The sequence below is a fragment of the Erythranthe guttata genome, chromosome 10 (assembly GCF_056151865.1).
Source record: "Erythranthe guttata isolate IM_541 chromosome 10, IM_541, whole genome shotgun sequence".
Classification (NCBI taxonomy): domain Eukaryota; kingdom Viridiplantae; phylum Streptophyta; class Magnoliopsida; order Lamiales; family Phrymaceae; genus Erythranthe; species Erythranthe guttata.
Genome location: NC_142542.1, coordinates 9,759,322 through 9,784,670, shown reverse-complemented (window position 1 = coordinate 9,784,670; position 25,349 = coordinate 9,759,322). Strand labels below are relative to the sequence as shown.

Below are 25,349 nucleotides of genomic sequence, written 5' to 3'. Positions count from 1 at the left end.
CATTGGTATTTACAGGTTTAAATATGTCCAAATTGTGATAAAATATAAAGAGTAAAAGCATTTTGGGTTGCATCGAGAGAGCCTTGAGACTATGTCATGGATGGACTTCCGAATTTTTTCGCCGGTTTCCGGCGTTAATTTTTTTTAGTGTTTTTTTTTTTTTTTTTTTTTTACGTCCGCCGCTAAACGTTGACCGTAATTGTGCTGTCACTGACAGTAAATTAACGTAATCATTCTGTCAATGGCAGTTAATTAACGTAATTGTATTGCCGTTGACAATACATTTATATAATTGTTCTGCCGTTGACAGTAAATTAACATAATATTATTATTTTTTTATTTTTTGTTATTTTTTTTATTTTGTTTGATTTGTCTACAAGTCAACGTAATTATATTACTGTCGTTGAGAGTAAAATAACTGTAAACACAATAATATTACTGTCAACAACATCAATATTATTATTTTTTTGGGTTTTTTGTTTTGTTTGAGTTATTCACGGAGTAACGTAATAATATTATTGTCTATTATTGTAATATTACTATAAATACAATAATATTACTATGGTTGACGGTAATATTACTGTTGTTATAGTCATATTAAGGTCAACCACATCAATATTATTATTTTGTTTGTATTTTTTTGTTTGTTTGAGTTATTCACGGAGTAACGTAATAATATTACTGTCTATTATTGTTATTACTGTGGTTGACGGTAATATTACTGTTGTTATAGTAATATTACTGTCACTCACAATAATATTAATTTTTTTGGCTTTTTATTATGTTTACATTTGTTGAACGGTCAAAATAGTAATATTACTCTATTACATAATAATAATGAGTTTTGTTGTGTTTATATTAATGTGCTAGAGATTAAAATAGCAATATTACTGTGTTAAACTGTAGTTTAGTTAATTTTACTGTTTTTAACAGTAATATAGTTAATATTAATGTCAATCACTGCAATATTGATGTTTAAACGAAAAAAAAATGTTACAGAAAGAAAAAAAAATTCGAAAAAGTCAACGCCAGAGACCGCCGGTCAACGCCGGAAACCGGCGAAAAAATGCGGAAGAAAAAAGAAAAAAAAATTGAAAAGTCAACGACGGAATCCGGCGGCAAAAAAAAAATTTTGAAAAAAAAAATTGGGGTCAAAATTGAATAGTTTGTGAAATTTGGGGTCAAATTGATGTTAAATTAAATTAAGGATAAAATTTGAGCATATTAAAGTATGAGGGGCTATTTTAGTCTTTTACAAAAAATTGGACCATGTGTGGACTTATTGGTAAATGAGTTTTTTGTCTGGATCTTTTTATGAATAGGTACCCATTGATGGGCTTATTTGTAATGACCCCATTAAAAAAGGAACATCTAATTTTTTTCTCTTTCAAATAAATCCACTTCATTCAAACTTATTTGCAAATAAGGAAACCCTTTTATATATATTAAAATTACCCTCAATTCATTCAAACCCAATTCAACTCCAATAAGGAAAACCCTTTTATATATACCAAAATTACCCTCAATTCATTGAAACCCTTTTATAATTTTTTTCCCGGTCAACGTCGGAGAACCGCCTGGGTCAACGCCGGAATCTGATCGGAAACAAAAAAATCAGAAAAAAATGATTTTCTGAAGAAAAAAAATTAAAAAATTATTAAAATAGGGGTTAATGTGATATATTTGTTTAAATTTGGGGTCAATGTGTAATATTAAGGAAGTTAGAGTATAATGGATGAAATTAATAAAAAAATATATTATAGAGAGTATTTTAGACTAAAGACATAGGGATGAACTTATTTGAAAGATTATTTATTTTTTTTGACCAATGTGCATTAAAATCCCTTATCACGTCATTTTTGCCATTTGCCCCAAATTCAATTACATGTATTATGAAACAAGTTAGTTATTTTTAGACCTTTAGAGATGCAAACAAATTGTAGGAATGATAACTGTAAATTATAAGAGAGTTTATTTTGTGGGCGAAATTTGGAAATGAGGTAGTAGTCATTGTTGCACTAGCTAGAAACTGACCATCAGTAATGCGAAAAAAATGATATTTATACTAAACTAGAGGTGTAAATTGGATTTGGAATTAAAAAATATTATTCCAAAATTGAAAACAGTTGGATCGAAAATGTTGGAAATTAGGAATTCATTTCAATTTCCATCCCTACGCAAAACATGAGCTTGTAAATCCCTAACTCATGCCCATAATGGACGGGTACATACAAGCCCGTCCCCATCCCCATGCTCGGTTAATTTTTTTTTTTGTCTATCCCCATTCCCGTCCCATATTTTTTCAGGATAGGTGATGCGCGATAATTTTGGGTTAGGGCAGGTTGGGGATCCATCGAGGCGAGGTAAATTGCCATCCCTAATTTTACACATCAATGTTAGCGGTTTGTGGTTTGTCTATTTTTTTAGTTTAGGTATTTAGTTAATTAATGAATAATTATTAATTGTTTATTTAACAAAGAAAAATTAATTACTAATTGGTAGGTAATTAATTTAATTTTTTTAATAATATTTAGTATTTAATAAACAATTAATAATAAATGGTTAGTATAGCCTCTCCGTATTTAAATATCATTTTAAGTTATTGCTATATATATTAAGGAAATCAACAAATATATAGATTATATTAAAAAATAAAGGAAATTACTGAAATACTCTTGACATTAATTATGTCACAACTAATTAATTAGAGTTTTTTTTGTGAAGAGGTCAGTAACCTATCATTTTTATTATTCTAGGTTTATGTGCTATTTATCTTTCGCTAATAATCTCATTGATTTAATATATCTAATAAATAAAGGCAAACTTAATGTATATGATAAAATTACCCCTAATTCTTAAACTCAATTCCTAATTGTAACCCAATCTAACTTTAATTGCATCAATTTGACCAAAAAAAACTAATATTCAATTTTAACTTTTTCTTTATCAAACTATTTTTTTGCCGCCAGTTTTCGATGTTGACTTTACAAAAAAATATATTATGCTTTTTTTTTTTTCCGTCCGCAACTAACCGGTGACAATAATATTACTGTGGTTGATAGTAAAATTACTGTAAACATAATAATATTACTGTCAACCACATTAATTTAATTTGAAGTTTTTGCCTTTTTTTATTTTGTTTGATTTGTTTACCGGTCAACGTAATAATATTATTGTTTACTATTATAATATTAGCATGGTTGACAGTAAAAATAATGTAAACAAAATAATATTATTGTCTTTACATTTAATAATATCATTGACAATAATATGAGTACTGTCAATCACAAGAATATTATTTTTTTGGTCTTTTATTATGTTTGTCTTTGATGACTGGTCAACATAATAATATTACTGTATTACACAATAATTTATTATGTAACATAGTAATTTTGTTGTGTTAATAAATAAGCAGTTCGTAATAAACTTATTTGTAATATCCTAGTGAAAATGAAATTGATAGAAGGTAAAAGTAAAAATAGTGAAATTAATAATTTAATGAAAATCTAAAATAACAAATAATATTTCACTGACACGAACTCTTATCAAATGAAAGATAAAAGTTACTTTTTCGAACTTCTTTTTTATAAACTAGCATTTTTTCCCGTGCGATGCACGGGATATTATTTCAAAAGTGAAAAAATATAAATTTAATTATCTCTTAAGATTTGAGATATATTGATGAAAAATAGGAGATTAAAAATCTTTGAAAATTATAGTTAAAAAATTATTAGATAAAAGTATTAAAAATAAATAATTACAGAAGTATTATTATGGTAGAACTCTTCACGGGTTAGTTTCAATTTCGATAATTGTTAAAAATTATAGTGAAAAATTAGTAGTATTAAAAAAATTGAAAATAAATAATTACAAAATACCATTAGGATTTTTCTAGGGTTGCCCAACGTTTCTTTCTTTTATATATAAGATTTATTATATATGAACTTAAATGGAATAATTTCTTGTAAAAAAACTAAAAAGGGAATTATAACATAATGAACAGTAATTAAATTGAGAAAACAAAAGGGGCAACAGCAGGGGCTTTCGGCTTTTCATCTTCACCATCGAAACCATAAACGTTAGAACTTCCATTCACAATTATCATTACCGAATATTCCCTATGTCATTAATCACACACACTTAATGGCTTATCAAAAAAAAAAAAGAAAAAAGAAAAAAGAAAAAAGAAAAAAGAAAAAAGAAAAAAGAAAAAAGAAAAAAGAAAAAAGAAAAAGAGAAATCACACTATACGCATTGCATTGGGTATAGTACCCAATTCTCTCTCTCTCTCTCCCCTATTAAATCACAATAATGCCACACAAATTAGACCAACTCAAACTAGAAATAGTACCATCATCCCACTGCAGTGCAGTGCAGTGCAGCAGCAATTTCAAATTATATATATATATATATATATATATATATATATATATATATATATATATATATATATATATATATATATATATATATATATATATATATATATAGTACAAACACATACATATATACATGTATGTATAGACGGGTGTTTAATTAGTAGCATCAGTGCTGGTTTTTGTCCTCTTTATTCTCCTTTCCCATTAAACCCTTCTGAACCATAAAAGCACAAAAACCAGAAAAAAGTAAAAAGAACAATTTCCATTTCCCCCTCTCTCTCTCTCTCTCTCTCTCTCTCTACAAGCCTGCCTTGTGAGTTGATCAGGTCATGTCGTCGCCTCCATGGTTCACTCATTCAAGCAGCGCCGGGTCAACACGATCCACTTACCTCCCCCCGCACCTCCGTACACAGCCTAAGATCACGGTCACCATTCCGCCGCCGCCGTACCCGAAACCTGCTGGGCCATTTGATATCTCAGAGAAATTCGACGAGCTGGAGGTCACGGAAGAAGAAGAAGAAGAAGAAGCACTGGAAGAGAATATTATTAAAACGAAGAAAGTGGGGCCAGGGCCAGAGGTGGAGGCGAGTGGGGTTGACATACCGCCAGCAGTGACGTCATTTGATGAAATGGGGTTCGCTACGAAGGCGTTGGGAGATAATGTGAGGAGGTGTAAGTACGTGAACCCAACACCCATACAGAGGTACGCTATTCCGGTGGCCATGGCCGGTAGGGATTTGATGGCGTGTGCACAGACTGGTTCTGGTAAAACGGCAGCCTTCTGCTTCCCCATTATCAATAGCATTTTGCTTCATAAGAATAATAATACTATTACTGGCATTGGGAGCAGGGGTAGTAGTGCTACGGCTTTCCCCATGGCTCTCATTCTTGCTCCTACACGAGAGCTCGCTTCTCAGGTCACTTTCTATCCTGAATTAACGACGTGTTTGGTTTTGCCTATTATATTGTATTTGTTTATGATCCGTTCTTGCCCTTTGTCTCTTTTTTCTATTTTTTCAATTATTATTTTCCTTTAAAATATTCAAGATCTATGCCCACTTATTTTGGCATTTAGTACTACACGAACATAGAATTTGAATATTTTGTATAATAATAGCCTTGATACTAAGTTGTTGTTGTTGTATGGTATAGATTCACGAGGAAGCAAAGAAGTTTTCGTATCAGACTGGTGTCAAAGTTGTCGTTGCTTATGGTGGGGCTCCTATTGTTCTACAGGTTTGATTTTATATTCTTCTTTTCTTAATATTTTACATACATCCATATGAATTCATTCATGGTTTCTATATTCCTTCATATTATACAAGTTTTAATTTAACTTCATTTTAATATTATGCCCCTTGTCCTCTTTACAATATCTATTTCTCTGAACAAGAGCCTCACTATAATAATATTACTTTGTCCTTATTAATTACTTTTAAAATATGTCAGAAATAAACTTTTCAATGAATAATATCATGGATACTTGAATACTCTGGTTTATGGGATATATCTTGGAGTTGTGTTAGGCATATCTTGAACTTTTATATATCAAGACGGGTAATTAGAACTTGATTTTATTCCTTCAACCTCTCTTTGTATGTATGTTGATTGTTGAGTTGTTTTGAAAGAACTGACATGATCATTATTATCGTATATGCTGTTTGATAATTAAAGTGTTTACTTATATCTGATAAAGTGTTGATGTGGTCTACTGCAAGAAATTAGAATTGTGTCTATTGTGGGACATAAAATTTCAGGGTGAATTAAGACCTGATTTGCAGTATAGTTTAACATGTATATATTTGCGTATTGAAATAAAAAAAACAGTTGCAAAATCTGGAGAAGGGTGTAGACATATTGGTGGCAACACCAGGTCGGTTGGTGGACTTGATTGAAAGAAGAAGAGTTTCCCTTAGGAATGTTAAGTATTTGGCACTTGACGAGGCTGACCGAATGTTGGATATGGGCTTTGAACGCCAAATTCGTATGATTGTTCAGCAAATGCACATGCCTCCTCCTGGTTCTAGGCAGACTATGCTTTTTAGTGCTACTTTTCCTGATCAAATACAGGTCTCTCTCTCTCTCTCTCTCTCTCTCTCTCTCTCTCTCTCTCTCTCTCTCTCTCTCTCTCTCTCTCTCTCTCTCTCTCTAGAGCTCTCTCACTCGCACGCAAGCATTTAGCTATTATCTTGATTTTGTATATTCTTGCAGAGGCTTGCATCGGATTTTCTCTCAAACTTCATATTTCTTGCTGCTGGAAAGGTGGGCTCAAGTACTGATCTGATTGTTCAAAAAGTTGAATTTGTTGCTGACATGGACAAACGTGACTATTTGGTCAATCTTCTTCGTTCCCAAAGGACAAATAACACCACCCCTCAGGTATGTCTTTATTGTTGGATCAATGTGTTGTTTCCATCACCTATTGGACTGCTTAAAGTAATATTCCGTTTCTAATTTATACTTTGTAACTGGTATTGTAAAAAATGAAAGAAAAAATAATATTCCGTTTCTAATTTATACTTTCCAATATGTACGTACACATATATTCATTAAGTTGAAGCTTTCTGATCTAATAAATTAAAAAAAAATACCCCGCTCACTTTGGTGAATTTATATCCGTTTCTGGTGTCACATAGACTGGATGACCACCAAGTTGAACTAGTATCTATTAATACTTGGAAAAACTCATCGACCAGTTAATTTATTATTAGTATTATTTATTACTCATATTTGGTTTGCTGAGCAAGTATATTATTGTTGTTTCCCCACAACAGAACAATGCTTTGACCCTAGTCTTTGTGGAGACAAAGAGAGGAGCAGACTCACTCGAGCGCTGGTTGTGCAGCAAAGGTTTTCCCTCAACTGCCATTCATGGCGACAAAATACAAATGGTAATAGTTAGTATATATTGTTTAAATTCCTCATCATATATATAGATACATACTCGTGATTTATTTATGAACTGTGCTACTGGCATATGTATATAGGAGAGAGAGAGAGCGCTGAAATTGTTCAGAAGCGGACGCACTCCAATTCTAGTGGCGACAGATGTGGCTGCACGTGGGCTTGACATTCCTCACGTCGCTCATGTCATAAATTACGACTTGCCCAGAGCTGTTGATGACTATGTTCACAGGATAGGAAGGACTGGCCGTGCTGGTAAATCTGGTTTGGCAACTGCATTTTTCAGTGACAAGAATGCCCCTCTTGCTAAGCCGCTTGCCCAGCTCATGCACCAAGCTAACCAGGAAGTTCCTCTGTGGCTCGATCAATATGCCAATAACAACAACAGCAACACATCATCCCAATCCCATTATGGTAAATATGCTGCACCAGATTATTCTTACAATGACAACTATGCCCTCCCGGACTCATCATATGTGGACCCGACATATGCTTCTTCTTATGCTCCTTATGATGTTGCTCCGTATGATGCACCTGCTGCGTACTATGGCTATAACTATGATGGTCCTATCACTGCAACCGGCTGGGACTAGACTCTTTTTTTTGGTAACTATGTTTTTTTGCTAGCTTAATTAGTGACCAAGTTATTTGCTCAACAGTGACCAAGTAAATGAATGTTGGTTGAACTATCAATTAATGGAATGCTTTTCTTTTTGATGTTATTGGGGATTTCTTGTTTTGTTACTTAATTCATTTATCTATTTTGTAGCATGATCATCTATAATTTAGTAGATATGTTGCACCATAATTGAAAATTAAACAATGGTCTAGTGGGAAACGATTGGATTTGACAGAGATATTTTAAATCCATAACAACAATTTTATTAAGATATTTCAAATAGTGCGGATTTGATAAGAAATTTCATACTTGTTAAGTGTAATTATCTTTTCATGAATTGGTGTGGATTTTCAATTCATACCTGTTTAGAAGAGTCATTTCAAAAAGTTCTTGCATTGGGAGCATCTAAATTCTATTGTTATAGACTGGAGACTATTTAGAATTAAGCGAAAGAAAAGGGTTTTAATTTCATATGAAAAATATAAATTCAACTGATCCGTCACCAGTACATCTCTGGTCGCAAGTAACATTCTCGTCCCATCCACTTGGGACCAAACAACGTCGACGTCCACAATGTGTGTCTGGTGTATTCCAATTAATTTTCAAATATTGGCCAACGAGAATCATTTTTTATTGCTGGGAAGCGAATCTTATCGGTCAATGATAAATTCGTTCTAATATTTATTTTATTAGTGTTCAAAAAACCAATGTTATTAGAACCGGACCGGACCGGCCGGTCCGACCGGTTCGACCGCGACCCGCCGGAAAACTGGTCCGGTCTAACCCCCAAACCCACATAAACTCAAAACCGGGGTCAACTACCAGAAACCCGGTTTGACCGGGTGGAACCCGGGACCCGATGAATCGGCCGCCGACCCGGGTTCGATTCCTAAACGCTGCGTTTTATATATATATATTTTTTTTTTAATATTTTTATCAAAACGACGTCGTTTTGATTATTAGGTTTAAAAAAATAAAAAAAAAATTGAATTTAACAATACGTTAAACATGAACAGACTTGTTTGACAAGTCTGTACCTATTCTGCCTTTCCCGCACCCAGCCGCCGCCCAATCCTCCAGCCGTCAGCCACCGCCGCAAACGACCAGCCACCGCCGGCCGTCGCAAACCACCAGCCATCGCCGGCCGCCGCCAGCCACCGCTGCCCCCACAACCTGCCGGTACCCTCTTTCGTGTAGATGAATCGTGCAATTTTTAAATTCTTTTGTTTAATCATGTGATAATAATTTTGTTTAGATTTCAATTCTTCAAACAAATTTTGCTTGGATGTGAATTTAAAATTTATATTTACACTTGTAGTTTTTTCACCATTTAATATCGTATATATCAAATTATGTTATTTTCTAATACCATATCTATTGTACAAGAAATAATTTTAATGCAAAAGACATTAATGATTTGATCTGCGTTCATTAATTAATTGAAATATTTTTTGAGTGTCGTATTCAACCGTGAAAATATTAACTTGTCTTTTTTTTTTCCCCTTAATTTATTAGAGACTATGGCTGAGCTTGAGAGTAATACAATTTCGTCACAAGCAGAAGCTTCCTCAGCTACTTCAATTAGGAAAAAAAGGGATGCGGCATGAGGATGATTTTGATGAGATACATTATTATTATGGGTAGTTTTTTGGATTGAAGTGAAGTTTTGTATATGTTGTTTAATGTTTTAAATTTTTATTTGGATGTAATTATGTGTATATAAAATTAAAAAATAAATAGAATAAATAAAAAAGTAAAAAACCCGGGTTGACCCCGGTTGAACCGGTCCAACCATGACCCGAATGCCTCGCCGGTTTAATGTCCGGTCCGGTTCTGATAACATTGCAAAAAACTATCATGCAAAAGTATATGACAATGGATATAATTTTGGGGTAAGTCCAGATACATTTTCAAATACAAACTTAAAGCGCGGATCAGTCCCTACAGACGTTTCATAGACAGTTCAGTCCCTAATGCAGAGTTTTACATGCAGTTCAGTTCTTATGTTTGTATTTTTATATTATTTTTTTTCTCTTTCTCTCTCTGTCTCTCTCTTCATTTAATTTTTCTCCCTCTTCATTTTTTCCTTCTTTTCTCTTTCCCCTTTCCTCTTTTTCTCTTTCTCTTTTCCAAGGTTCTAAAAGGCGGTTATCGGGTACGTGGCGGTTTGGGACCGCCACACGATAAATCGGCGCGGCGGTAATTTATCGGAGATAAATCGGAAATATATCGGTTTTTAAATTTAGTGTAATATATTTCTAAAAAAATATTTGTAAATACTCAAAATATATATAACAGAATATTTAAACATAATTATATCCTATCATTCATATGTTATTATATAATTCTAATTACTTAATAAATAACAAAAAATTAAAAATAGTAAGATCATAATCTATACTACTTATAAAAGTATGAATAGGTAGTAAGTTTCTTCCCTTTTTTGTATGGACAAAATTACCCTACAAAATACTCTTCAAACATAGGATTATAAGGGCAATTAAGCTATTTACTAATATATCCTCTAATAATAATAAGTAATAATGAATAATTTGGTTCATTCGTTGAATTCATAGAAAAAAGAATTAACCAAATGTTTTATTGACATTAAATCCCATTAATATTTTTATTTCTAACATGAGAAAAATGACCGTGGAGAAAAAAAATTGATTACTCAAAGGTCTTGAAGGTTTGAGAAAATGCCAAGACTTGGCTAAATTAATTATTAATTATTAATTATTAATTATTAATTAGGGGCCTTTAGCAATAAACCCTTCCAGATCAACATTTATCATATTTATACTGCATATAGTATTTTGGCATTTTTTATTTTATTTTTTACTAATCAAAAATAATTTGGGTTTTTTTTCCCTCTTTCTTGATAAGTTTACTACGTCGAATATGACTATATTCTCGATAAGTTAACTACGTCGAATGTGACTATATTTGCCCAAGTCAACTATCATCGAATATGACTATTGTAACAGTGACTCCAGTGTGACTATATGTGACTATATTTGCCCACAATCAACTGTCTTTATTTCTTCTGTAACAGTGATTCCAATTGTACTATACTCATAATTTAAACGAAAACATAGGAGAATTTAGTCTTATCGTGTTTGATCAGGGGGTCTCACTAATTCAAATTGAAATTTTGGTTATTAAAAAAGTCTTTGAAACCAATTGGATGTAGTTCAAAATATTTCCCATTTGAATGGTATTGCAAACCCCCTATCAATTAATTACTAAAAGTGATAAAAAAAAATCGATGGCAATTACGTAATTCAATTTGTATGCACTAATGATCGGTAATAGTTAACTTCATAGGATTCATATCCTCTAATAATAATAAGTAATAATGAATAATTTGGTTCATTCGTTGAATTCATAGAAAAAAGAATTAACCAAATGTTTTATTGACATTAAATCCCATTAATATTTTCATTTCTAACATGAGAAAAATGACCGTGGAGAAAAAAAATTGATTACTCAAAGGTCTTGAAGGTTTGAGAAAATGCCAAGACTTGGCTAAATTAATTATTAATTATTAATTATTAATTATTAATTAGGGGCCTTTAGCAATAAACCCTTCCAGATCAACATTTATCATATTTATACTGCATATAGTATTTTGGCATTTTTTATTTTATTTTTTACTAATCAAAAATAATTTGGGTTTTTTTTCCCTCTTTCTTGATAAGTTTACTACGTCGAATATGACTATATTCTCGATAAGTTAACTACGTCGAATGTGACTATATTTGCCCAAGTCAACTATCATCGAATATGACTATTATAACAGTGACTCCAGTGTGACTATATGTGACTATATTTGCCCACAATCAACTGTCTTTATTTCTTCTGTAACAGTGATTCCAATTGTACTATACTCATAATTTAAACGAAAACATAGGAGAATTTAGTCTTATCGTGTTTGATCAGGGGGTCTCACTAATTCAAATTGAAATTTTGGTTATTAAAAAAGTCTTTGAAACCAATTGGATGTAGTTCAAAATATTTCCCATTTGAAGGGTATTGCAAACCCCCTATCAATTAATTACTAAAAGTGATAAAAAAAATCGATGGCAATTACGTAATTCAATTTGTATGCACTAATGATCGGTAATAGTTAACTTCATAGGATTCATATCCTCTAATAATAATAAGTAATAATGAATAATTTGGTTCATTCGTTGAATTCATAGAAAAAAGAATTAACCAAATGTTTTATTGACATTAAATCCCATTAATATTTTTATTTCTAACATGAGAAAAATGATCGTGGAGAAAAAAAATTGATTACTCAAAGGTCTTGAAGGTTTGAGAAAATGCCAAGACTTGGCTAAATTAATTATTAATTATTAATTATTAATTATTAATTAGGGGCCTTTAGCAATAAACCCTTCCAGATCAACATTTATCATATTTATACTGCATATAGTATTTTGGCATTTTTTATTTTATTTTTTACTAATCAAAAATAATTTGGGTTTTTTTTCCCTCTTTCTTGATAAGTTTACTACGTCGAATATGACTATATTCTCGATAAGTTAACTACGTCGAATGTGACTATATTTGCCCAAGTCAACTATCATCGAATATGACTATTGTAACAGTGACTCCAGTGTGACTATATGTGACTATATTTGCCCACAATCAACTGTCTTTATTTCTTCTGTAACAGTGATTCCAATTGTACTATACTCATAATTTAAACGAAAACATAGGAGAATTTAGTCTTATCGTGTTTGATCAGGGGGTCTCACTAATTCAAATTGAAATTTTGGTTATTAAAAAAGTCTTTGAAACCAATTGGATGTAGTTCAAAATATTTCCCATTTGAAGGGTATTGCAAACCCCCTATCAATTAATTACTAAAAGTGATAAAAAAAAATCGATGGCAATTATGTAATTTAATTTGTATGCACTAATGATCGGTAATAGTTAACTTCATAGGATTCATATCCTCTAATAATAATAAGTAATAATGAATAATTTGGTTCATTCGTTGAATTCATAGAAAAAAGAATTAACCAAATGTTTTATTGACATTAAATCCCATTAATATTTTCATTTCTAACATGAGAAAAATGACCGTGGAGAAAAAAAATTGATTACTCAAAGGTCTTGAAGGTTTGAGAAAATGCCAAGACTTGGCTAAATTAATTATTAATTATTAATTATTAATTATTAATTAGGGGCCTTTAGCAATAAACCCTTCCAGATCAACATTTATCATATTTATACTGCATATAGTATTTTGGCATTTTTTATTTTATTTTTTACTAATCAAAAATAATTTGGGTTTTTTTTCCCTCTTTCTTGATAAGTTTACTACGTCGAATATGACTATATTCTCGATAAGTTAACTACGTCGAATGTGACTATATTTGCCCAAGTCAACTATCATCGAATATGACTATTGTAACAGTGACTCCAGTGTGACTATATGTGACTATATTTGCCCACAATCAACTGTCTTTATTTCTTCTGTAACAGTGATTCCAATTGTACTATACTCATAATTTAAACGAAAACATAGGAGAATTTAGTCTTATCGTGTTTGATCAGGGGGTCTCACTAATTCAAATTGAAATTTTGGTTATTAAAAAAGTCTTTGAAACCAATTGGATGTAGTTCAAAATATTTCCCATTTGAAGGGTATTGCAAACCCCCTATCAATTAATTACTAAAAGTGATAAAAAAAATCGAGGGCAATTACGTAATTCAATTTGTATGCACTAATGATCGGTAATAGTTAACTTCATAGGATTCATGCATTTAGAATTCAACAAAACAAATAGTCCAACAATCTCAATGCAGTTCTTATAATTATATTGTATATTGATATACTCGGCTATAAAACTTGTATTCTTTACTTTAGGAAAAATAAATTAAATGCAAGAATCTCAAGGGTCTTAGGTAATGGTTTGAGCCTTGAGGGCCTTTAAAATTCAATCAATATAATTTAGTCTCTCTGGCAGTATTCTTGAGTTTTTTCAAGTTCCATCTTGTGTTCCTTAAATCGATATTAAGAGTTGGATCACCAGGCCGAATGTAGCTTTTTCCACGTACCCTGATAAAGTTCGTAAACCTCTTGTAATTGTCGGGTTCATCGATCTTCCAACTATAAATTAAAGTCTTCATATATGACTAGAATGCGCATATCATGTACAAAGCAAATGAGGAACAAGAAGATCGAAGGAGAAACGGAGATAAGAGAAAGTATATATGAAGTGCCTATTGATAAATCAATGGAATTGCATGGGAGGGTTGGTGGGTAACAAGACACGTGCAACACACGTGCACCTGCCTATATAATAACATGACACGTGCAACACACGTGCACCTGCCTAGTATAATAAAAGATTCTTACGAAATACAAATACTACGCAAGTCTTTCGCATCAACAATTAATATAAACACAACAAAGCATAAATTGCGGGGTAGTACTTGGTTTGGTTTTGAAAGTTAAAAAAATTGGAGAAAAACAAAAAATCAAAACATATTTTCATTTAAAAAAAAAAAAAAAAAAAAAAACCGATTTGTTGACCGATATATCGGTTTGACCCGCCAAAAAACCGCCGCAAACCGCCTCGCCGTAAAAAACCGATATTCCAAACTGCCTCAAGAAAATCGTAAAGGTTTATAACCGATACCGATATGGCGGCCGATATATCGACCGCCACGGCCGCTATTTAGAACACTGCTCTTTTCTCTTTTCTTTCCTTGCCTGTTCCAATTCAAAACTCAATTTTCAGTTATTTTTCTTCAAACAACAAACGAAAAGGCGCAAGAAAAAAACTCGTGAACAAAACAAAATGAAGAGACCCATTTTCAAAGAATGGTGAAGGGAAAGAAACAAAATTTGATTTTTTTTCCCATATTTAGAAGGTGTTGATGGTTTGATATAGGATCTGAGAAAGACGATTCTCGTATTATTTTTTGAAACATGTTGTGTTTTAACTGACAGCAGTAGTATATGTCGTATTAAACAATAGCATGGCTAGTGTGGTTGGATGGTGTTGAAATAAGAGATGAAAAGTACTAGTATTGCTAGTCATGTAGTACAATAAACGCGTTAACATTGTACGTTTACGTCTATAATCAAGTATATTTGGTTCAGTAGTGAAGTACGTGTTGTCTAAGTGAGTATCATGCGAGCATTTTGTGGCATTTTGAACTCTAAACGCAACACCATTGTTCATCAGTCTTAAAATAGTCATTTGAAATATATTTTATGTCCCTCTCACACTCACTAATCACTAAATTTATCATGAAATTGGTACAATTCAATTAATTATAATTATGGTACAATTTATTCTACATAAAAATGAATGCATTACATTGGTGATGTACGTGTTGTCCATTCACATAGTACGTTTTTTTTCAATAGAAAAGTAGATGTTCTCCGTTTATATGGTACGCTTGCTTTATAGATATTATTTTGAACCAATGCAACAATATAAACTCATTTTATAAGGCATTCCTTCATTTTATGACTAATTACATAATGTGTGAATCCATCAACATCAATTATGGTAATATTTGAGAAAAATACTAGTCTACATACAAACCTTGTACTATATGTGAATATCATGTAGGAAATCAAACACATTTCTGGACTCCAAAATAGACACGGCCATGGGCCGGTTCCAGGCCGGTTCATACTGGTTCACGGTTCACTTTTTCCGGAACCGGAACCGGCCCGTAATATGTACGGTTCGACGGGCCAGGTAGGCCCGCCGGTTCAATTCAGTTCCGGGTCGGCCCGGAAAATTATATTTATATATATATTTAAAAAAAATACTTAATGGATAAACAAATTAAAATAATTACTTTTAAATAGGAAAAAAACAAAAGGAAATAAATAAAAGGACTTTAACTTAATTTTATAGGAAAAAATGGTATGTAAGGGTACTTATAAGAAAAAATGGGGGGGGGGGGGGGGGGGGGGGGGGGGGGGGGGCAGCGCTAGTTTGATGTGAACTTGGGGGTGGGGGGGTTTAAAAAAATAGCAAATAACGGCCGGTTCACTGGCCGTTATTTGCTTTTTTTTTTTTTGAACTTTTTTGAATTTTTTTGATTTTTTTTTATAAAAAAAATCTGGGTGAACCGCTGGGCCGGCTCGGCGGTTCACGGTTCACCAATTCATAGGCCCGGACCCATCCCGGGGACGACTGGCTGGTTCACGGGTTTCGGGCCGGTTCACCGGTCAACGGTTTGGGTCGGTTCGTCAACGGGCCGTTCCGGGCCCAAAACAGGCCCATGGCCGTGTCTACTCCAAACGTAACACTGATGTTCACCAAACTTAAAATACTCATCTAAAACATAACTTATGCATCTCCCATACCAATTCATCATTAAAGTGTCAAGGAAATTGGTGCAACTCAATTCATCACAAAATATAGTATGTTTTGTTCCACAAGTAAGTACAATGTCTAAACTGGTAAATGTAGGGTTATTCATGCATAGAGTATTGTGAGTTTAGTCATAAAGTATATGTTTGATGGGAATCGGGCACGTGTACGCAGCGGAAAACAAAAAATTTACGTGAAATAAACAATTTAATTCACATAATCACATGCTCGATTCGAATTAAAACAATTAATTGCGTACCTTTGCGCTTCCAGCGATAATTAAAAACAACAATCATGCGTATTAATTTATTCGACAACAAATCACATATCATGCTCGCAGTAAATCATGAATTTCATATCAACACGAAACATATATAAATTCACGAAAAATATACTGCGAATACAAACACATATAATTTAATCTAATTAAATTAACACCTAATGAATATTGAATCCGAAAATTTACCTCTTTGAAGCATGAGGCAAGCACTCGGATCGAAGCAAACTGCCACGGAAACCAATCCGTGCAGTCGGGAGCGGCGGCGGTGTAGCGACGGCGGCGGACGCGCTGGCAGCGACGGCGCGTGTGGACTACAATGCACATACCTCCCACTATGAGAACACACAGGACATCCAAGACTATTCTAGTCATCGAATCTCCGACTACAATGCACAGACCTCCCACTAGATTTTGGACTGCACAAACACTGGCCATTGGGGCGATCCTCGGTGGAACTCAGGACAGGTCTCGATACAGCTGGTCCTCTAGTGAAGTCACGGTAATGTCTAGGACATAAGGACTAATGGTGTACTACTATACCATAGATATCTCTACTTTATTATTGAAAATCACTTGGAGATTTTAGGGTGAGGGAGTTCAGTGAACTCGTCAACTTACAAGCACCCACTTATGCACGCCGATATTGTTAGAGTAGGTGACCAACAAGCCAACGTGTGGCTGTGGTCTTTCATATTTATTATTGTAATAAACGAACCTTTATTCGTATTAATGATAAAACACCTTGGCATTCTATATCTTTGTCCCTTTGTCACAAGCATAGATATAGTCCTTACAGTTATTACAAGTACTAGTAATTGATCGTTAGGATCGTGAGATATTTACTTAAGTATTATAACTGTTAAACGTGTTCCTAGTCGAAGGGTTACGCCACTAATGAGGATATCGGCCTTTCCCATTAAGACTAGCACTTAGTGTATGTGTACTGCATCTCATCAGTAAACGGTATTGTGATATCGGCATGCATAAATGGGTGCTCGTAAGTTGACGAGTTCACTGAACTCCCTCACCCTAGAAATCTCTAAGTGGTTCCCAATAATCGAGTAGAGATATCTATGGTATAGTTGTGCACCATTAGTCCTTATGACCTAGACATCACCGTGACTTCACTAGAGGACCAGCTGTATCGTGACCTGTCCCTGAGTTCCACCGAGGACCATCCCAAGGGCCAGTGTTCGTGCAGTCCGAAATCTAGTGGGAGGTCTGTGCATTGTAGTCGGGGATTCGATCGCTAGAATAGTCTTGGATGTCCTGTGTGTTCTGAAAGTTTGTAATCATTCTAAGTCTCTGGCCAAAGCTGACTAAGTGATGATTAGAGAATTCGATTATCTAAGTCATGCACGTAAGGATTACAACACTTAGAACGATCGCACCGTCATTGAACATATAAAGAGGTCTCGATGAACCAATGCCTCTAGTTCGATCGGGACATATGCATCGAAGGGACTGTACTGTACGTTAACTATATCTGAAGGTTCTTGCAGGCACTTCATTTGTATCTAGGGAATCATGACGCGTAGTTGCTAGACGCCAATCTTGATTCGTTGGGTGATTAAGGTGAAACGAGCTTCATCTTAATCGTAACTCTACGGGACGAGTTTTGACCACAAAGAGTTGTGGGCCCACGGCTAGCTTACACCTGAACCATCGAGGGTCACACTGCTCGTGCACATGAGATCTTTGAATAAACGGTCAGAGATAAAATAGTTTATCTTTGCATGATTGGAAGTCAATACGATTGAGTCCAACATTCGTTATTTGGAATTACGAATGAGAATAAGAAAAGGAAAAGAATAGGCGAACGTTGTAGTGGACTTTCTAAATCGGGAAGTTTCCAAATTTAGAAAGTGCACTGAACTAGGGTTTCCTCTTTTAGAAAGTTGGAAAATGAGAATTGACACTCGTAATGACGAGGACTTTATAATGATTCCGAAAATGTAATCGTTGCAATTTTTCGGTCATTGGATTGAGAGAAACGAGCAAGTAAAAGTACTATCGAACTTAAGCTGTTGGGCCCGGTCCAACTTAAGCCCGCTAGGGTTTTATGCAAGACACTATAAATACAAGATTTATAGGTCTTGCACAAAACAAGTGAAAACCCTAACCCTAGCAGCCGTTCTCCCTCTCTCTCTCGCCCTCTCCCCGCGGCCGTCACCGGCGCCGTCGCCGGAACTTCACCGGAATCGGCCGTTCGTCGGCCGATTGTTTCGGTAGTTTCTTTCGTTCTCTTTTTCTTCCGTTTTTCTAACTATTACGTGTCTAGTGCCACGTGTTTAGTAGATCAAAGTATACGAGGTTATTCCGATTATTACGAGCGAGAGTTAGATGATTATCCTAGATCAAGTAAGTACTCAGTTCATTCATCCTATGCTACTGAGTTAAAAGAAAGGAGATCGTCGAGTCGAAAATCACGGTGGAACTCTTCATCCAACCGAGATAGGGAATCAATACCGAGAGAGGCCACGTTCGATCCTCCATACGAGACTAAAGAAAGAGGTTATTATTCTTCTCAATCTCGTTCAATTCATGATACTAAATGTTTTTGGTGTTTGGGTTTTGGTCATGGCGCTTCAGATTGTTTGGATAAACCATTCATGAATTTGCGGTCGGACTACGAGGAATTGAAGAGAAAGGGTGATTCTTTATCGTCACTTGGAAAGGAAGATACTCGTCAAGCTTTTGAGAATCAGAACATTGTAGCCGATCTAGCAAGTGATAAACCGCTGATTGAGGAAAAGTTAAGTGAGAATGTTGAGGTCGAGTCCAACGGAGAAGAAAATTGCGAACCCGCGCCACCGCTTAAAGAAGAAATTGAAGGTTCGGATTCGAGGACGAATCCTTTTGAAGAGGTGGAGAATGATATGATCCAGCCATGCATCGAGGTTAATGCCGAGCTGACCAAAGTGAAGACTTTCAGTGTGAATGTTGATGAGATGGCGGTGCCTAGAGAGATGCTTCAATCATTCTCTATACAGAGGTTGAACGCATTGGAACTTCAAGCTACAAAATATCCATGTCCGTACACATTCCAATGGCTGCAAGATGGTGTTTTCTGCGATGTGGTACAGAGATGTGTAAGTTTGCTACCGAACAGAGAGATCGATTATGATATCGATTTTGTTCATACTCCTTGTCATATTTGTCCGGATTCGAGGACGAATCCTTTTAAAGAGGGGGAGAATGATACGACCCGCACAAGCTCCGAGACAAAGAATTGGAAGAAGAGAAAGCGAGTGATATTAATGGAGCCGTTCGTGTCGGGATTGAAGAATAAAGGCTCGAATCAGGCATTTGAGGAGTCAGTGGTTTGGAATTGGAAGAAAAGAAAGAGAAGAATTCGTTGGACAAGTCGAATTTCATGCATCCGAGATTCTCGCCTATTCTGGCAGAGTTTACCATTCGAATTATAACTCTCGCATCTGAAGTCCATTTGAGCTGATTCAAAATGATTCGGAAAGCTAACGGAAAGATCTACAACTTTCATGTTTCGAGCGAAGAGATATTCGAAGTGGAACAGTGTCGAAATTGAGCTTTAATTGCATGCACGTGCACAGCCCAATGTCGCGAGTTAAGAAGGGTGATCGAGAAGCCGACTTGAAGATCAAGTTATTTAATTTATTTATGCACGTTTTTAATTTAGGATTTATTATGTTTTTATTATTTTAGAGTCTTTTATGTTTAGGATTTGCTTATTTATAAGTTTCCTTATTATAGTTTAGGTATGAGTCCTTTTCCTTGTGAAAAAGGAGTCTTTTTAGACCTTATAAATAGGTTGCCAATTTGGCTTATTTTATAGGACGAATTTTGATGATTTAATTGAGAATATTCTCTTTGGTTCTTTAAGAACTCTTCGAACATATCGGTGGATTCCGTTTGTTCACCACGACTTATCAATCGATCTTTCACAATCGATTGTGGCGTCTTCACATACCAAGGTTCTTGCCTCTTTATAGGCAACGGGTCGCGGTTCCACCCTTTGAATCTTTGTTTTTGGATGTTTCGATCTTGCTTCCGCATAAGATTATTCTTTCACAATCGATTGTGGCGTCTTCACATACCAAGGTTCTTGCCTCTTTATAGGCAACGGGTCGCGGTTCCACCCTTTGAATCTTTGTTTTTGGATGTTTCGATCTTGCTTCCGCATAAGATTATTGGGTCCCGTAACAAGTTCTACGGGGTTCGTATCAGTTGGTATCAGAGCCAACATCCAAAACAGGTTTCACCTATCTTTATTTTTTGTTGTGTCTTCTAGTATATCTCATCTTTTCTTGAGTTGTGTTGTTTAGAGTGTTCGTAAAAAAAAAAAAGTATACAAAAAATTCGAATATTTATTTTTTGTTTAGATTTCTTTTCAGCCAAGTTAGGGTTTGTTCGTGTCAAAAAAAAAAAAAAAAAGTCGAATTTTATTCTTGTTTAGAGTTCTTTACAGCCCGAGTTAGGGTTTATTAGTGTCAAAAAAAAAAATTGATCATGTCCGAGAAGGCCGGTTATAAAGAAGAAAGAATTGAGCAGCGTAGGAAGTCGTCAATGGCAAAACGATTCCAGGAACTCCAAGATCGGATGGAAGGAATTGTTACCCAACTAAAGGAACTAAACAAAGATCAACATGTTCGAGGGCCATACCTACGACGTGATGTTCACCAACCGGTTCTACCCCATCGTGATAAGGAGGTTTATGGTGATGTAAGATATGGTGTGACTGCAACAACACCAAGAGATGCTTATTTGCGGCGAGGGGCTCAGTTCGATCGACCAAGACGAGGTTATTCCGATTATTACGAGCGAGAGTTAGATGATTATCCTAGATCAAGTAAGTACTCAGTTCATTCATCCTATGCTACTGAGTTAAAAGAAAGGAGATCGTCGAGTCGAAAATCACGGTGGAACTCTTCATCCAACCGAGATAGGGAATCAATACCGAGAGAGGCCACGTTCGATCCTCCATACGAGACTAAAGAAAGAGGTTATTATTCTTCTCAATCTCGTTCAATTCATGATACTAAATGTTTTTGGTGTTTGGGTTTTAGTCATGTCGCTTCAGATTGTTTGGATAAGCCATTCATGAATTTGCGGTCGGACTACGAGGAATTGAAGAGAAAGGGTGATTCTTTATCGTCACTTGGAAAGGAAGATACTCGTCAAGCTTTTGAGAATCAGAACATTGTAGCCGATCTAGCAAGTGATAAACCGCTGATTGATGAAAAGTTAAGTGAGAATGTTGAGGTCGAGTCCAAGGGAGAAGAAAATTGCGAACCCGCGCCACCGCTTAAAGAAGAAATTGAAGGTTCGGATTCGAGGACGAATCCTTTTGAAGAGGTGGAGAATGATATGATCCAGCCATGCATCGAGGTTAATGCCGAGCTGACCAAAGTGAAGACTTTCAGTGTGAATGTTGATGAGATGGCGATGCCTAGAGAGATGCTTCAATCATTCTCTATACAGAGGTTGAACGCATTGGAACTTCAAGCTACAAAATATCCATGTCCGTACACATTCCAATGGCTGCAAGATGGTGTTTTCTGCGATGTGGTACAGAGATGTGTAAGTTTGCTACCGAACAGAGAGATCGATTATGATATCGATTTTGTTCATACTCCTTGTCATATTTGTCCGGATTCGAGGACGAATCCTTTTAAAGAGGGGGAGAATGATACGACCCGCACAAGCTCCAAGACAAAGAATTGGAAGAAGAGAAAGCGAGTGATATTAATGGAGCCGTTCGTGTCGGGATTGAAGAATAAAGGCTCGAATCAGGCATTTGAGGAGTCAGTGGTTTGGAATTGGAAGAAAAGAAAGAGAAGAATTCGTTGGACAAGTCGAATTTCATGCATCCGAGATTCTCGCCTATTCTGGCAGAGTTTACCATTCGAGTTATAACTCTCGCATCTGAAGTCCATTTGAGCTGATTCAAAATGATTCGGAAAGCTAACGGAAAGATCTACAACTTTCATGTTTCGAGCGAAGAGATATTCGAAGTGGAACAGTGTCGAAATTGAGCTTTAATTGCATGCACGTGCACAGCCCAATGTCGCGAGTTAAGAAGGGTGATCGAGAAGCCGACTTGAAGATCAAGTTATTTAATTTATTTATGCACGTTTTTAATTTAGGATTTATTATGTTTTTATTATTTTAGAGTCTTTTATGTTTAGGATTTGCTTATTTATAAGTTTCCTTATTATAGTTTAGGTAGGAGTCCTTTTCCTTGTGAAAAAGGAGTCTTTTTAGACCTTATAAATAGGTTGCCAATTTGGCTTATTTTATAGGACGAATTTTGATGATTTAATTGAGAATATTCTCTTTGGTTATTTAAGAACTCTTCGAACATATCGGTGGATTCCGTTTGTTCACCCCGACTTATCAATCGATCTTTCACAATCGATTGTGGCGTCTTCACATACCAAGGTTCTTGCCTCTTTATAGGCAACGGGTCGCGGTTCCACCCTTTGAATCTTTGTTTTTTAATGTTGCAATCTTGCTTCCGCATAAGATTATTGGGTCCCGTAACAAGTTCTACGGGGTTCGTATCAGTTAGATTAATTAATTAATTTAAATTGTTAAATTGATTTCAATTAATAGAACACATTCATAATTTTGATTATGATTCAACTTAATTAGTAGTACCTCAACATTATTTGAATGATTTATGCTAGTTGAGGTTCTATAATTATTTTGAAAAACTCGATAATTAATTAATGTAATTAATTATATAATTAGGTCGTATGTTCCTCTTAGGACAATATGCGCTTCCATATACCTTTAGAGAACATAGATGTAGGAATCACATAGACCAATCCAAACCTTCCGATGAGATAAAACATTTTAATAAAAATCCCTCATTCTTAATTTAATTAAGAATCATTTCAAGCTATAAAGAAAAATCCAATCTGTTGAGTTATTTCTTTCCTTCTGCCAACGGTTGGATTATGTGTAGCCCTTTACTATAGTGCAGTAAGCCGTGTTAGCGGGGAGTGCTATGGTAGAGTAAGCTGTAATTCAATTGACATAGCGATGAAGGTAGCCATAGAAAAAAGTTATGTTGAATTAACGTGGTCGGCTAGATTAACTAGGGACTGCATTAGTTTGGCATAATCAAGTTCTATGAGCATCTTTGATTGGTAGGTTAGACTTGACACACGACGATTTTGATATTCGCGAGATTAACTTAGGTCATTATCAAGTGTGAGGAAAATTAATTTAGGGTCATATTGTGGATATGATTGATTGTGATCTACCTTTGGGCAAATATGATCGGGCTAGATTAACTACGGGTTATATTTGTCTATTGGACCTAAAGCCCATTAAGAAAATTCAGTTTTCTCGTTTGTCTACTAGAGGGAAGTGGAACTCGATAAAATTAGTGGGAGAACAATTAAATAACATAAGTCCAAACATTTAATTGTAACAATCATTTAACGCGAATCTCTAATAATCCTCTTCTCTATATGTCTCAGATAATCATGTCTAAGAATCCCATAATGTCAATCCTCGACAATAAACTCAATGGCCCTAATTACCTAGATTGGTTGCGTAGTCTTAAGCTTGTACTAACCGTTGAGGGGCGTCTCTATGTTTTGAACGAGAGACTTCCCGCCACTATACCTGACACAGCGACTGATGCTGAGAAGGAAACTTATGAAGTTTGGAAGAAAGATGACACTCATGCTAGGTGCTATATGATAGCCGCCATGGAGCCCGCGCTTGCGAGAAAATATGAGTCTCACTTGCATGCTTTCGATATAAAGGCTCATCTCGATAGCATGTATAGTGAGAATATTAGGGGATCGAGGTACGCTGCTACAAAGGAGTTGATCACGGCAAGACTGCGCGAAGGGACTTCGGTCCACGAGCACTGTCTCAAAATGATCACTCTCCTTGAAAAGCTAGTGAATCTTGATGTCACCCTCCCGGCCGAGCTCTCGTTGGATTTGATCCTGTTATCTCTCCCTAGTTCCTATGAATCGTTCATAGTGAACTTCAACATGAACAAACTAGATCCTCCCTTGGATGAGTTAATGAACATGTTGGTCAGCTTCGAGTCCACCATTAAGAAAGAGAAGTCTGTTCTCATTGCTGCTACTTCTGGAAAGAAGAGTTCTTTCCAAAAGAAGAGAAAGGAAAGAGTTCCCTTCACAAACAGCAAGTTCGAAGTGGGTGAAGGTAGTGGGGGCCCCAAAGCAAAGGTTAGCAAACAAGTTGATGATGCTTGCCATCACTGTGGAAAGAAAGGACATTGGCGCCGCAATTGCAAGGCTTACCTGAAGCAGAAAGGTTCTGAAAAGGGTACGTATTTCATTGACGTAAATTTTTCTGTCAACTCTTCTTCTTGGGTATTGGATACGGGCTGTGGCTCACACTTGTGCAATGATTTGCAGATAATGACAAGAAGTCGAAGACTTAGAGCGGGTGAGACCTTCCTAAGGATGGGGAATGGAGCAAGAGTTGCTGCTGAAGCCATTGGCACAATTTACTTAAATGTTTTGGATTCTAGTTTTCCTATTGTTTTGAACGATTGTTTATTTGTTCCGTCCCTCATTAGAAACCTTATTTCTATTCCTGTATTAGATATTGAAGGTTTTACTTTTGTTTTTGGAAATTCAATTTGCATTATACAAAAGAATGAGAATTTGATTTGCAAAGGACGACTATTAAACAACTTATATGAACTAAATCCAAATGAAATACCTATTAATGTTATATCAGCAAAACGTAAGGAGATAGATCAAAACCCCGCACAACTTTGGCACGCTAGATTAGGTCATGTCTCTTTAAGAAGGATGAACGATTTTGTC

At 35.1% G+C, this 25,349-nt stretch overlaps 1 protein-coding gene across 1 annotated transcript; it reads left to right on the top strand.

Annotated features, from left to right (window-relative positions):
- The first annotated feature begins 4,495 nt into the window (after positions 1-4,495).
- LOC105966467 (DEAD-box ATP-dependent RNA helicase 52C) lies at positions 4,496-8,005 on the top strand. The gene is made up of 6 exons (XM_012991023.2): positions 4,496-5,296; positions 5,532-5,615; positions 6,207-6,449; positions 6,591-6,758; positions 7,154-7,270; positions 7,367-8,005. Exons 1-6 carry the CDS (start codon positions 4,709-4,711, stop codon positions 7,874-7,876), a joined length of 1,710 nt encoding a protein of 569 aa, XP_012846477.2. The 5' UTR covers positions 4,496-4,708; the 3' UTR covers positions 7,877-8,005.
- The last annotated feature ends 17,344 nt before the right edge of the window (positions 8,006-25,349 follow it).